The sequence below is a fragment of the Epinephelus lanceolatus genome, chromosome 18 (assembly GCF_041903045.1).
Source record: "Epinephelus lanceolatus isolate andai-2023 chromosome 18, ASM4190304v1, whole genome shotgun sequence".
Taxonomy (NCBI): Eukaryota; Metazoa; Chordata; class Actinopteri; order Perciformes; family Serranidae; genus Epinephelus; species Epinephelus lanceolatus.
The window spans coordinates 24299003-24312523 of NC_135751.1; the positions used below are offsets into that span (position 1 = coordinate 24299003).

Sequence of the window (13521 nt, forward strand, 5' to 3'; positions counted from 1 at the left end):
TGCAATTACAGTGCTTCCATGGGGAAGGGAGTCAACTTGTAAATTCCCATTCACTGATATCAGTAAAACGATGACCACCCCTATCTTCCATTTTCTTCTGCCACCAGAACTCCTGCTGCACCGAGCAAACATGTGTGTGTCATTTACTGTCTGCATGTTCCAAAGTAAAAAGCACCCTGAAGAGGATTTGGAGAGAGCAAATGGCGATGACATGTTTGATTTAAACCGTTTAAAAGAAATTTAACCAGAACCTCCGTTTCTCCCTTTCGGCAGATCCTCAAACCGCTTGGCCAGGCGTGTGGCGAGAGTGACGTCAGTTAGGAAAGGAAAGGAAGTGGGGTTTGATTTAGAATTGATATGGCCCACATGTGTGTGTGTCGTTCTATGTGCTCAAGATGGATTTAATATTTCTGCGTTCGTCTCTGTTTGTCCAGTTTGTTGCTTCAGTTGTAGATTCAGCCCACTGGGCTCAAACATAGTCATGCAGTGCAGAGCCGTGTCACCCTGTAACCTACCTCCTGTTCAGGGGTGCAACATGGCAGCTCAAGTTCTCCCCATTTGTTTTTACAATTTGTCATCTGCGGTCATTTAACAGTGACACAAGAATGAGGCGGCACACTCTGTCAAAAGGTTGTGAGTGTTAAGCGTGTTAGAAAATAAGCCTCTGTCCTCTTGCCATGCACAGACGTCCAGCCACGCTCCTCAGGGTTAGTGTGGCCATAAAAATGACAACAGTAATTTTAGGAGACACAGTGGGCTGAAGGGCTCATGGCTCCTGTTTCATGGAAACTTTTGCCTGGGTCCAGACCTTGGAATTCGGCAACTGCACTGAGATGACTGATTCGCCTGGCATCGTGACATAAAGCATGGGTTTCTTTGTGAAAATAAAAAATGATCCAATGAGCGACGCAAGGGGACTAATGATTCGCCAATCAGCACCACGGGCCTTATGCAGTTTTCAAGTGGCGGAACTGATGAGCAATAATAACAACATTGTCGACCGCTATTGCTATTGAGGCTGTTCTAAATTGACATGTCTTCTCAATATCGCCAGACATTGTAGTTTATTTTTACTTTGCTCCACTCTTAAAAACCTGGCAAAACAAGTATGTTGGCATTGGGTACATCAGTGTGGACTTAAAGTGGTGTTACATTCAGGTGGATACATTGGTCTTTAGTGAGTGGTTTGGGAAAATTGAACCCCCCTCCCCCATGGAGGATATCTAGAGTGGACGCAATGTCAGACTGAAGATGGAAAAAGAGTGCCTGATATCAGGCAATGGAAACTCCATCGCTGACCTTCACGACTTATGGAAAAGCTCAGTTTAACTGTAGTATTAGTTCAAAGATAAAAGGGTTTTCCATTTATACATTTATTGTGGTGGCCCGCCATGATATCAGCTTTTGCTGCCACATACTGATTTTCTATTTTTGGAGCTGGACCATTCATTAGGAGCACTTTTGGAATATATGTCCTGTTTGGTTACTCAAAGCTCCACACTCTCGAGACGCAACTCTCTATTTCTTAGAACAACAGCACTCTCATTTAGCGTTGTCTATCATTTTTCCAACCTACTTCAGAGGAATTTTGCCACGTTCCCACGAAACTTGGGCACCCCATGGTAAAACGCTGGGTCTAAACTTCTGCTTGAACTCGCCCAGTGGTGTAGTGGAGGGTATACTCAGGTATACGGGGTATACCCACTTCTTTTTCTATCCAGTGACAGTATACCCACCTATCAGCTAAACAGCCATTGTAATATATAGGAGAGTATGCCCACTTTCTCATCGGTAACCTACCTATCTACTTAGTAGTACACCCACCTCATCAACTACCACTACACCACTAAACTTGCCTCTGCAGCAGTTGCTCCTCTATTCCATGGATCTGATCGATCTGACCACAAAGTGATTGACTGCGACTCAAACTCAACAAACCAAGAAAAAAATTCTTGAAGAGCATCGCCTGTGCTATGTTCAGGGATCCGCAAAAACCTCCGAATTCATAGAGGGGACACAGAATGACACAAAGAACACACACACAATAAAAAAACCACAGAAACCTCCTCTCCCATCGTCAGCTACAGCCACACATAGATTCTAATTTTGTGGGAAACACTGAATACCAAGGGACTCACTGATTGACTGACATCACAAGTAGACATAACAGTTAAGCTCTAAAAAGCATGATGTGGGCCTTTTAAAGCCCCTGGTACTCAAAAAGCACAGTTTTAAGTTGTTAAATGACACTCCAGCCTTGTGCATCTTGTGTCTTCTTTTGTGCTCACCCTCATAATTACAGTGTGCATTTGACTTGATTCAATAGCGGCACAGTGTTGAGTACAATGTGTACAAAATCCAGCACATTACCTGACTTACATGCCTCCTTCCACTTTTCTCTTGCTCCTTTTTTATGCTTTCTCTTTATATAAACTCACATTCCCGCATTTCAACACCTGCAGTTGTCTCTCAGTTTTACCTCTGACAACATGTGTCAGTTGCATTTGAAGACCACCAGCTGAACCCAGTGTGGCAGCACTGTTTTGACACAAATTCCCCATGGAAACAGCGTAAAACAGTCTCAACAGTACCATGAACACACGCACTCAGAGACAGAGTCACAGGTTGGTAATCTAAGCTGCACTCGGGGCAGAAGTCACCTTGTCTGCTACATCAACAATAACAAGCGCCCCTTTCATGGGACAAGTCCTGTTCTGTCCAACCACAGGGATCTGTCAGAGGTTCCAGTGAATAGTCCTGTCTGTCTTCCTTCCTTTTCTCTATCTTTTTCTCTTTCCTGCAAATCATTCACTCATCACCCACCTTGTTATCTCGAACTAAACCTCAAGGTTATGTTTAAAGTTGGGGTTCATCATAGAGACATTGACTTCAGTAAGCTAGAATCAAGACGTCAAGTAAGAAGAATTTAATTTGTCTTATTTTGTCGTCTGATTTAAAATGTATATTGTCTGTCCCGTAGAGTGCCAAGAGCCTTCCCAACAACAAGGATTCACGCATCCTGTGGGCCAAAGACGACTTTTTACTCACCACTGGCTTTGATATGGTAAGAAACTGTTTGTATGTCTTGCATTGCCACATTGGCTAAGCAATGTACTGCTGTGTACACGCTAAAAAAATCAATATCAGTTTAAGTGTGTGCTATATTTAGAATATTCCCACTGCTTTACCTTGCCATCAGACAGGGATTTCCAATCGGAAACTGATGCTGTTATATCGCTCTCTTCAAAGCCAGACTCCACTGAGAAAAACAGTTTTTTACATTGCTAAACACAGGACCTGCTGGCCTATCGCTGCCTCGATCAGTTAGTAAGTTTAGTGTTATTGTGTGACTTTGGCATTTAAAAACCTTTGTTCAGACTTACCAAAGTCACACAGTAACATAAACTAACTAACTGATTGGGACAGCGGACTCAGCAGCTCCTTTATTCGAGGCAAGGTAAAGCAGTGAAAATATTCTTAATATAGCATATACATGAAGCTGTTATGGACTTTTTAGGTGCGACTTTTTTTTTTGTTATTCGTTGCTACCCCCATCCACAGCAGTACATTGCTTAGCATTTGTGGCAGTACTCCTACCTGCTTCTCCAAACTCATTATGAGCTGACTGCCATCTGCTGTATGACATGACCATGGATAAGTTGCTCATACAACCCCACTTCAAACCATCTGAACTATCCCTTTAAGCCTTTGGCCTTGTAAGCATTATCAATGCAGAGTCACTGGATGTGTCTGAAATTACTTTTTCAGCCCACGAAAAGCAAAAAGCCCATCTCAAAAATAGCAATCAGTGCAGTATATTGCAACAGTAACTTACTGGTATATCCCGAATGTGTCTTATTAAGTTTCTTTCACCTCATCTGCTGGTCTGAATGTTTGTGTTTACAGCACTTAACTTATCATGTATTTGTGTGTATAGATGCGTAATCGGGAGGTGAGGCTTTGGGACAGCAGGAAGCTGAGCTCTTCGGTCAGCTCGGCATCACTCGGCACTTCCAGCGGGTGAGTACTGCATCAGTGCGCAACCCCTGACCCCCATAACTGACACAGTTGTGACACCAACCGTGTTGCCCTTTAATGTCTGTCAGTGAGACGGCCAGAGGTCATGTGTTACAGCACAAAGTGGGACTGTGTGCGTGTGATGTGACATACTTGGCATACAGTTTATGTGTGTGGTATGTGGATGTTGGTGTGGGTCATTTGCATACTGTATATAGAACGATGTATGTAACGCACATTGTGAAGCTGGACAGGCGTACAGACCTCCCAGGGCTCTGACACTGTCCCTAACATTCTTGCCATTTCCTGGGTCAGAGCCACACACAGAGTCGCCTCTCCTCTCTCTGTGTCCCTCCGTCCATGATCACTGCGAAGGGTCAGGCAACAGCAGCACACACAACACGTCTCCTTTCAGCTCACCGCTTTGTCACATTCTGCTCCTGACCTTCCCCAAATCGCTCCGTTTATTTTTCCAAACACGGCTGCGGAGGACCTGAGGAGAGCGGGAGCGTGGCCGGGCTCCAGAGAGGCGAGGAATGGAAGGATGGAGGAGGAAAGAGAGAGGAGAGAAAGGGCGGGAGTGAGGGTTCCTTTGTCAGATCCAACTCATGCATTTGAGTGCTATTATAAACAGGTTTGTGGGCCAAGTCATTCCAGACTAAAGCACACCGGACTCAGCCAGGCGATTCAGCACACTGTGGTGGATTAAATAAATTTATTATCATTCTTATTACTTTAAAAAGGCAGAGAGGTAGCTCTTCAGAGCAGCACAGATTCCACATCTGTTCTTTGGCACAGGTAGAGAATGTATGGGCCCCTGTTTAGTTGCAGCGAGGCCCAGAAAGTGTGAAGATATGCAGTACAGTATAAATTCATGTAAATAGTATGAGCAGGTTTTTTTAGCCCAAGATTGCCGCAGCAAAGCAGCCTCTGAGGAATGTGATATTTTTTCCCTCCCTTTGGAATCTGTGTGTGTGTGATAGACGTTTCGGAGTTGACACAGCAGGGTCCTAAATAACAACCTCGACTCTCCCTCCTCCTCCCTCTGCCCTCGTGCTCGCCACTCATCTCCATTTCCTCCACTTCCTCCTTCATTTGAGTGAGACAGATAGTTGCCTGTCTGAGTGCCTCTTTGGAATCCATCGCATGGTTTGGTGCCAGCATACTTTTCATGGAAATGGAGGATATCTGATGCCACTGATGCCACATTTTTTTCCGTCTTATTACCAAAGCTAATATGTTTGTGATATTTACACTAGTAAAAAGCCCAGAAAATCCCCTCAGAACACATCAGGAACTGTGCATCTGCTGAAACCACAGAGGATAGTGTTAATTAGTTAATTTTATTACAAGGTTTGTCTCCCTGGTGTCTCTGCTCATAGACAGAGGAATGTTGACGTTTACTCAGCGTCTGTAGCTGCTGCTTTGTGGTTGTGATGATGGCGCAACTTGAAGAGAATGTACCAGCAATGTGAGGATTTGTGTCCTGCTCGTATGGTGACAAGCTGTTGAGCGTTTCTGATGCCTTCTCACTCAGCCACCGTCTGGTTTTTCTAAGTGTCTGTCCACACTTTCTTGAATCAGCAGGAGAGCCAACCATATTGGATTTATTAGATACATTTAATTAGCTTTGAATTTGAGAAAAGTCCTTTGGTTTCCTGTGTTTTGATACCAGTTAATTCGATATACCGTGATTCTTTTTTTTATTGAACATAATTGCTGGGGTGTGTGCTGGCCCATCTGCACTATGTCCTGTACTAAATCACTTTAATCATGCTATCATATGCTGGGATGGTGTGTCAGAGAGCTATCACTCCCAAGGCCACATCCCCTCCAGATGCCTGCAGACCAGCACTGATATAAACCAGGTAGGCAATCAAATGACAGATGAGACCTTGCCCTTTACTGCCATTCTGGCTTCTCCCCTTCCCTCTTATTTCATCTGCTTTGCCACAAATTTCCTTCAGCCTTGTCTCTCCTAGCTCATCTTCATTCCCCCAGGGGTAGTCACACATGAGCGAAATTTACATTGGCAAATATTTGCCTCTCATTCACCTTCATTTAAAGGGAAATTTAGGTTTATTTCAACCTGTCTCCTATCGTCCTAAATTTGTTTCAAGTGACTAGTGACATAAAAATAATAGTTAGCATGTTAGCCGTTAGCCTAGAAACAGCCGGGGCGCATAGTAGCGTCAGACCTGTTAAAACGTAAGTGAACGGGCAACATTCAAGTGCAAAGTTAGTCCACTAAACAAGCTTTTTTTCCACAAAGACCGCCTCATATCATTAGGATAAATGTCAGAGAACATATAGAAAACGACATGTAAACGTGTTGTCTTACCTTACCGGTGTGCTGCCGTGTTTGTTTACCCCTTTAGCTCTGCTTTCCAAAGCATGGCCGAAATATATCTCACGAGCTCTAGATAAAGCCCAGCTGGATACTACTCCAGGTGGAGGTGTCTCGTCCTCAGTTACATCCAGACCTTGAAAATAAGGCTGCAACCGGTCCCATTCCTTGCAACAGAGGCATTCCTCTTCTGTGGGCACTGGGGCACAGCATCCACAGGTACACCATCAATCTCCAGAGCTACGCAGCCTTGCAGCAGCCATTCCTCCTCTCTTGTCCTCTACCTGTTGCGCCTCTCTCTCTCTCTCTCTCTCCTCTGTTCTTCAATTTCATGAAGCTCTTCGTCAGTGTATTCTGCCTCAAATAAATAAGGGCGGCCATCAAACTCTGCAAAATCAAATTCCTCCTCCACAAAGTCGAAGTGTGAATGGGGATCGTTTCAATAACGTCGTCATATAAACGCAGAAGTTTTTTAAAACGCAAAGGACAGACTTTTCCATTTTTAGAGAAACCTTTGTCGTCTAAACAGGGCCTCAGTGACCAATTCACCTGCAAAAGCAGTGGTGTAAATGCTGAGGTGTGAACAAGTTGCAGATTCAAATTTTGTTTGCTAGCTCCACGTGAAAGTGTGTTTCGTCAGATTGACGTAACCCTTTATGTGCTTATGGGTGCCCTGTAATGTTTCTGTTTTCATTCACAACGCAGCTGTAAGGGTATTTTGAAAAGATTCTTTCAGAAATGTTACTAGAGCTGCAAAGAAAAAGATATGCTGCGGACATTGTAGTGTTTTGTTTATGTAGCTGGTTTGTAATTTGGTCATAGACAACACAGTCTCTTGCCGTTTCTTGAATTTACGGATGATTTTGGCGTTGGTCCTTTCCGATAGAAATTCTCAAATCTCTCCAGTTTGACATTTTCTTTGGCGTCTTTGTGTAAATAACCCTTCTTCTTCTTTCCTCGGATGTTTGTATTCTTCCTTATTTGTGCTGGTTGCATGTTAGAAATGTCATCAACCAGCCCACTTGCTCGCTGTGAATTCTCTGGACAGTGACCTGCACACCTGGGCTCAGCCGGACATCACACACACATTGTACTCCGGGACGGGAAAGATACGCTGAATGTGTGGTTTAGGTGATCCAGATATTTGCGTTCCCTCATACAGCTCCCCAGAGTAATGTCTAGATAAGCTCAGGGTTGCAATGCATGTGTGAGAGGGGCTTAGGTTTTGAAGTGGGAAAATTGCAGGTCACATTTCTCTGAATATCGATCCCTGCTCCCATTCACATGTGACCTCATGCAGGAAAGGTTCCTCAACATTTCAGGGTTCGACTGCATGCATAAAAGGAGCTTTACACTTTGTGCAACGACTTCAGTTTTTTCCCCATTTCCAATAAGTCGTTTTTAAAGTTTGGCCTGTGTCAAAAAAGGTCTTGAAAGGGCTCTTTATGTCTATGAACACTTTTTCATTCCCCTCCCCCCATCACGTTCTTTGTCCTTCACCCGTCTCCTAGCTTCTTGCCCCGTTTAAATGTAGCTGCAGCTTTGACCAAGGTCCCGTCTGGGCTTTTGACCAAAGCTGCATTTACTGGCCGAGGCTCCATTCTTGTCTGCTAATCTCCACAGTGAGAAACATCCAGAACGCTGTCAAAAACAAACAAGGGTTCAGGAGTTAAATTGAGGGGAAAATGTAATCACTACTTCTTATTTAGTCATATCCATCTCAGCGTCAGCCAAATGCTTTATGAAGCTAAATAGCTCTTAGACGTTGTGTGCAATCAGCAAATGCTGATAACAGAAATAGCTGGCCTGTTTCTACGTAATGGGCAAGGTCAAAATGTTTGTTATTGCTTGCTGTTTACTCAGTCTTACTGTATCGTTTTCTCTTTTTTTTTTATCAGTGTTTTAAAATGCGACTGAAGGATAGAGGCGTGCGTCTGGCCTCCTTCCACTCATTTTAGTCACTATTTATCCAGGATCTCACTTCGCAATTTAGTGTCACTCAGCTTTCAGTATTAGGCTCTCCTCAAGTTCCCTTTGGCCTTCAGGGTTTAATGGTTTGTTTCTGCTTTGTTATCATGGTGGGTTTTCTGTGGATAATTTTGTTTTAGTTCAGCATTGCCTCAGTGCATGTCTCTTATGCATAATGAAGCTGCTATGACAAAGACAATGCGCAATAATCAAAAGGAGGCCTTGTCTCCATTTTTCTCTGCACTTGATAGATTGAACCATTCCAGCTGAGGAAGCTCAAAGTCAAACATCCAGAGTGGGGCATTTCCTCCCTGTCATTTTAGGCCTGAGGTGCATATAAAGATGGATTTGTTCTTTTTTTTTTCTTGCCTGTTTTTAATTAAAAGGGCCGCGGTAAACATGGTGTGTAATCGGAGCAGCAGGCTGGCTTGTATCAGGTTAGCTGTGCTCGTCCACGACATCCAGTAGGACTGTTTTCTTTGGAGTGTCACAACATAAAGAGGCCCAGGAGCATGAGCCAGTAAAATGGGGTTGTGGGTGGAATATAATTTGGATGGAGAATAATGGAAGGGGGAAATGTTTATTTTCTGGTTGGGGTTGAAATGGAGACTGAAAAATTGAGGGATGGAGGGTGATGAGCCTGAGAAGGGTGTTTTTAACTGTGCAGAGGTAGCTATTACTGCGTGCCCGTTTTCCATACAGATGTGGACATCGGAGAACAGCGCGGATCTCTGTGTACCGCTCCCTCTCTCGTACGCTTCCCTCTATAAACCCGAATTATAATAATGAGTTTAATTGGGCCTTTAAGCCAGCTGCAATCAGTGAACTTTACGACTGGGCACGATTGCAACCAGCTTGCCATGTAAATGCTTGAGACGTCATGATAATTATCCATTCTTCTCCACTTCAGCAGTTACACACACAGATTCACCACACTTGGCGTTAACGCAGCAAAGTCATGATGATGCGTGCCTGTAGAATAGCTTGTAATCGTGTCATAAAGCTGACAGTGCGTTCTCCGAGGGTCAGTTGGTTAGAATTCAGCATGACGAAACTTCTGGCCTTCACCCCTGTAATTGTCCTCAGTCACTACCAATGTTCTGCTCCTTTCCACAAGCACATGATCACATACAAGTGGACACGTGTAGGCATATATGCATCTTCTAGTGCTGCTTATCATGGCTGCTCTGACTTTTTTTTCTGGCATGAGGCTGATTAAAACAGATCTCTCTGAGCCGGTGCCCGCCAGTATCCATCCTGCCGATTGGAGATGACATAAGCCTGTCCCCGGAGAGCCGACCCCACTGTTTTCCCAACCCAGTCACGGGTTATACAAAGAACTCGCCCTCTGAGACAAGAACTGCTGACAGACTGTGCTGTTAGTCAAGAGAGAAAGAAGTTTTGCAGTGGACGCATGGAAGTGCCCCAGGTGTGATGCACGTACTCACACCCTCTACTGACTCTCCACAATCTATTCCTGTGTGTTTTCCTACCAGGGTCGTGCCTGGGAGCAGGGCCCAGTCATTGGGTGTAATTGAGCCAAACTCCCTTTAATCAGATGGATTGAGAAGAGGCCTGCACCCCAGAAGAGAACCAGCCTTTTTACAGAAGAGTCCCCCCCCCTTTCTCCCACCCCAACCCAGGCACTCTGAAATCAGTCCCAGATGAAGGCTTTCCTGTGGGGATTAGGTGCAGCTGCAGCACCGCTAACCAAACCAGAGCAAAAAAAAAGAAATCGCCACAGAATATTTGAACGATCGTTTGACCTCGCTCCTTTCTCAGAGTTCACTTTATAAGAGTGAAACAGAGCTGCGTTGTTTGGGTCCAGCTCAGCAATTCATGTTCAAGGTGAAGGCAAAACTACAATACTCAGGTGATCTTCAGGGTCAAGTCGACAGTTCAGCTGCAGCACTCCCTCTCCAGGATGGCCTTGGGGGGAGGGTAAAGATGTGACCGCACATGCTCTGTCAAAGAACCTGAACTCCGCGTTCTGACAGTTGAAACATGGTGTCTGGAATCTGTTAGTCATTTGGGGTTTCAGTTTGTGATTTCAGCAGAGGGGGAGTTTGACCAGGAAAGGAGGATGAAAAAGGAGGGAGCTCTGAAATCCCCTCTCATTTTTTTAATTATTTTCTTTTAGATATCGTCCCTCAATGAGCTTTGATGGGCTTTTCATGAAAGCCCATGTGGCAACGTTCTTCTGCTCTGAAACACCTCACTAAAGAAGTCATCTGTTCCTTTTTCATGCCCTGTGATCAGCCAAAAGAGCAAGGCCCAATCCTATTTCATACTTTAAGCCCTACCCCTCGTTTTGTAGTGGCACCTTGCTCCTCGGAGCAGAGTAACAGGGGGATTGAAAACTTCCCCTATGAAATGGGACAACCCTTCAAGACCCTGATTTGTCACTTATATTAATGTAAACAGACGCGACCAGTGTTGCTGGACATTGCGAATATGCTGTCTTCCGCTGTGTTGATTTTCCTTGTGTGGGCTACAGACAGCCTTTTGTGGTTCTCAAGACCCTTGTGATTCATTCACAGCTGAAGTCTTGCAGTATCAATAGATCAAACAAGCCATGAAATAAAAAGGTACACTGACCCTGCCAGTCTGCAGTGATATTAAAGGAGCGTTAACATGTGCAGCAATTTCACTGCTGGACGTAAGACTTAAGTGGTCTTAAATTTCGGGCGTCATACGCCATCATAGGGGGAATGCTTCATAGAAATATGTCAAAATGTGGGACTGTTGTGCACAAATCAGCATTGGCAATGTAACGTTAGCCATAATACCATAATACATTGAAATGACATTCAGGAATGTCCAAACTTTTTGAATGGGGGCCAAATTAGATAATATGAATATACCGTGGGCCAGTTGCTTGTTTCATCTTTTAATGAAAAATTATTCAACTTTTCATTGCCCCTGAAAGCGGCTGCCCTTGCTGTCCACTTCACACTTCTTTGCTTTGGCCATGTCTTGTACCTAGCAGGAAATGTCTGTCGCTAGGTATCAGTTAATTTGCTTATTTGCTGTCTCTTTATGAAAACACATTAGTTCTGCCTACGTAGTTCCTACTTGGTGCATGTCTACAAACTGTATGATAGTGCTGTCATTGTGAGTTGAACGGGAAAAATGCAAAGTTAACTTGCTTGATTAACCAATTTTGGGCGACGGGCCACAGATAGCTTAGTACAGTGGTTTCCAACGAGTGGGTCACGGTCCAAAAGTGTGTCTCAGGTCCATTCTGAATGGACCGCAAGTGGCTCGCAAATGTGTCAGGTTTGTAAAAATCAACTTTATTTTTAAGTACATTAAATATCTGGCACAGAGCTTTTATTTTGAATCACCGTTTCTTGATGTAGATTGAGTGACAAATGGACAGCTACTTGACAGAGACAGCAAACTAGCTTGACGCCGTGGCCAAACACAAGTATAACACTGAATGTATTAAACTGTGTTGATTTTAAACTGATGAATAAGGACCTTGGGAACCGCTGGCCGAGTATGTTTTGAAAGACAAGCCACAGGTCATTTAAAATCAGTCCACTGGCCACAATTGGCCCTTGAGTTGGACCTTTGAAATGCCTGCCAACAAGAATTATACAATGGTATAGTCATTTTTAAATCTTGATTAAAGAAAACACATTTGTGGGTTTCTTTTGTTGCTCGTACAGACATCTTGATGATGATTTCTCATAACGCTTGGTTTAAAATGTGCCACTAAAACCATGTAGCCCTAACACTTTGCCCTACCTCTCTGTCCCAACAAGAATTGGAGCACCATACCCCTAGATGTGTGCGTACAAAACAGAGGGGTGAGGGCTAAGTGGTAGGGGCAAGGGGTGTTTTGGGATCGGGCCCAAATGTCCTTTTATTCCAGAGCCCTACTAACCTGTGAAAATATAGCTGCTATCCCTCAGTGAATCCTTTTGTTATCCTCATCTGGGCACCTAAGAGACCTTCTGTCTGTTACCTTTTGTCCCCCCATTCCTATTTTCCTCACTCTTTCCTTTCTCTCTGTTCTGCATAGATGAAATGAAAGAAGGGCGCTGAGTTTTTGAAGGTGCTGGTGTCTGGGATTCTAATTAAGTGGGGTTTTTTTAGAGCAAAGCCTAATGGAGCCTCTCAGAACTGGTAAAAACACATGGAAGTATGTGGAGCGTTTGGCAGGGGATATTTAATATAATTCACAGAGGGTTTTGATTTCATCCCGCAGGTATGTGCTCAGCACTCCAGGGATCAGAAGGACCCTTTTGTGTGAACTCGCCACAGAAGGAAAAATAGAAAAAAAAACTCCCACCTTCAGCTACCTCCTTCCTTCCTACCTCCCCCCTTCTCTTCTTCCATTCACCTTTATTTTCTTTTATGGTTTGGATTATAATTTCATGCAGACTAAACTGGAGATGATTCGTCAAGGGAAGCTGCTCCGCATTACGTGGCAGTTGAGCACGTCTTAATGCTGTTAAGGTAATTGCGCAAATGACTCCAAACTGGATGGCTCTCTGGATCCTCAATCTGTCTCAGTTTTTGGAGTTTGAGACAGTGTCAGACTTCACTTTCCATCCTTTACGAAAACAGCAGCAGGGTTGCACTTGCAGCTGCAGATATAGCTTTTCTCCAACATCTGGAAAAAATGTCTTTCCCCCCCCCCCTTTATTAAAAATGCACTGGCAATAACATTTGGAATCTTTACCCGACCAAAAGCCTTCACACTACTGTGGGCCATCCCAAGTCCATTTCAGCACTTCTCTCCCTGCACTGTGGGGTAGATATCCAGTAACTGAGCGTCTGAAAGAGATGTGAGGGAGGCTGGGTTGGCAGAAGATGCGGGTCAAAAGTGGAAACAGCATAGGCTATTATTCATAATACACGGATGCAATAGGAGATGAATAAACACTCTGCTATTAAGTATCAGTGTAATGGGATGCTATTTCTGGAGGAACTGCAATGGCAGGTTCGAGGAGATCTTCCAAACTAGGAGCTGCTTCTGAAAAAACCCACAATGCCGCCTTAGTACCCCATTTGTGATAATAAGCTTTAGTATCTATGTCATATTTTTGCTTTTCATTTCCTTTACTGGGTCTTTTCTAGGGATTCAGTGATCAACAATCCAGTATTATCGATACATATCGTCCTCTTCAAGATGCTCCTTTATTTTAAAATTACCATGGGATGTTTTGATTACCATT

The 13521-nt window shown here is 44.0% G+C and overlaps 1 protein-coding gene across 1 annotated transcript in view; it reads left to right on the plus strand.

The window, feature by feature from the left end:
• Positions 1-13521, plus strand: part of coro7 (coronin 7) — a 156787-nt gene that overhangs the window by 47425 nt on the left and 95841 nt on the right. The window contains exons 8-9 of the mRNA XM_033644121.2: positions 2981-3064; positions 3938-4020. Coding sequence (XP_033500012.2) covers positions 2981-3064; positions 3938-4020 — 167 coding nt within the window. The remainder of the gene's footprint in view (positions 1-2980; positions 3065-3937; positions 4021-13521) is intronic.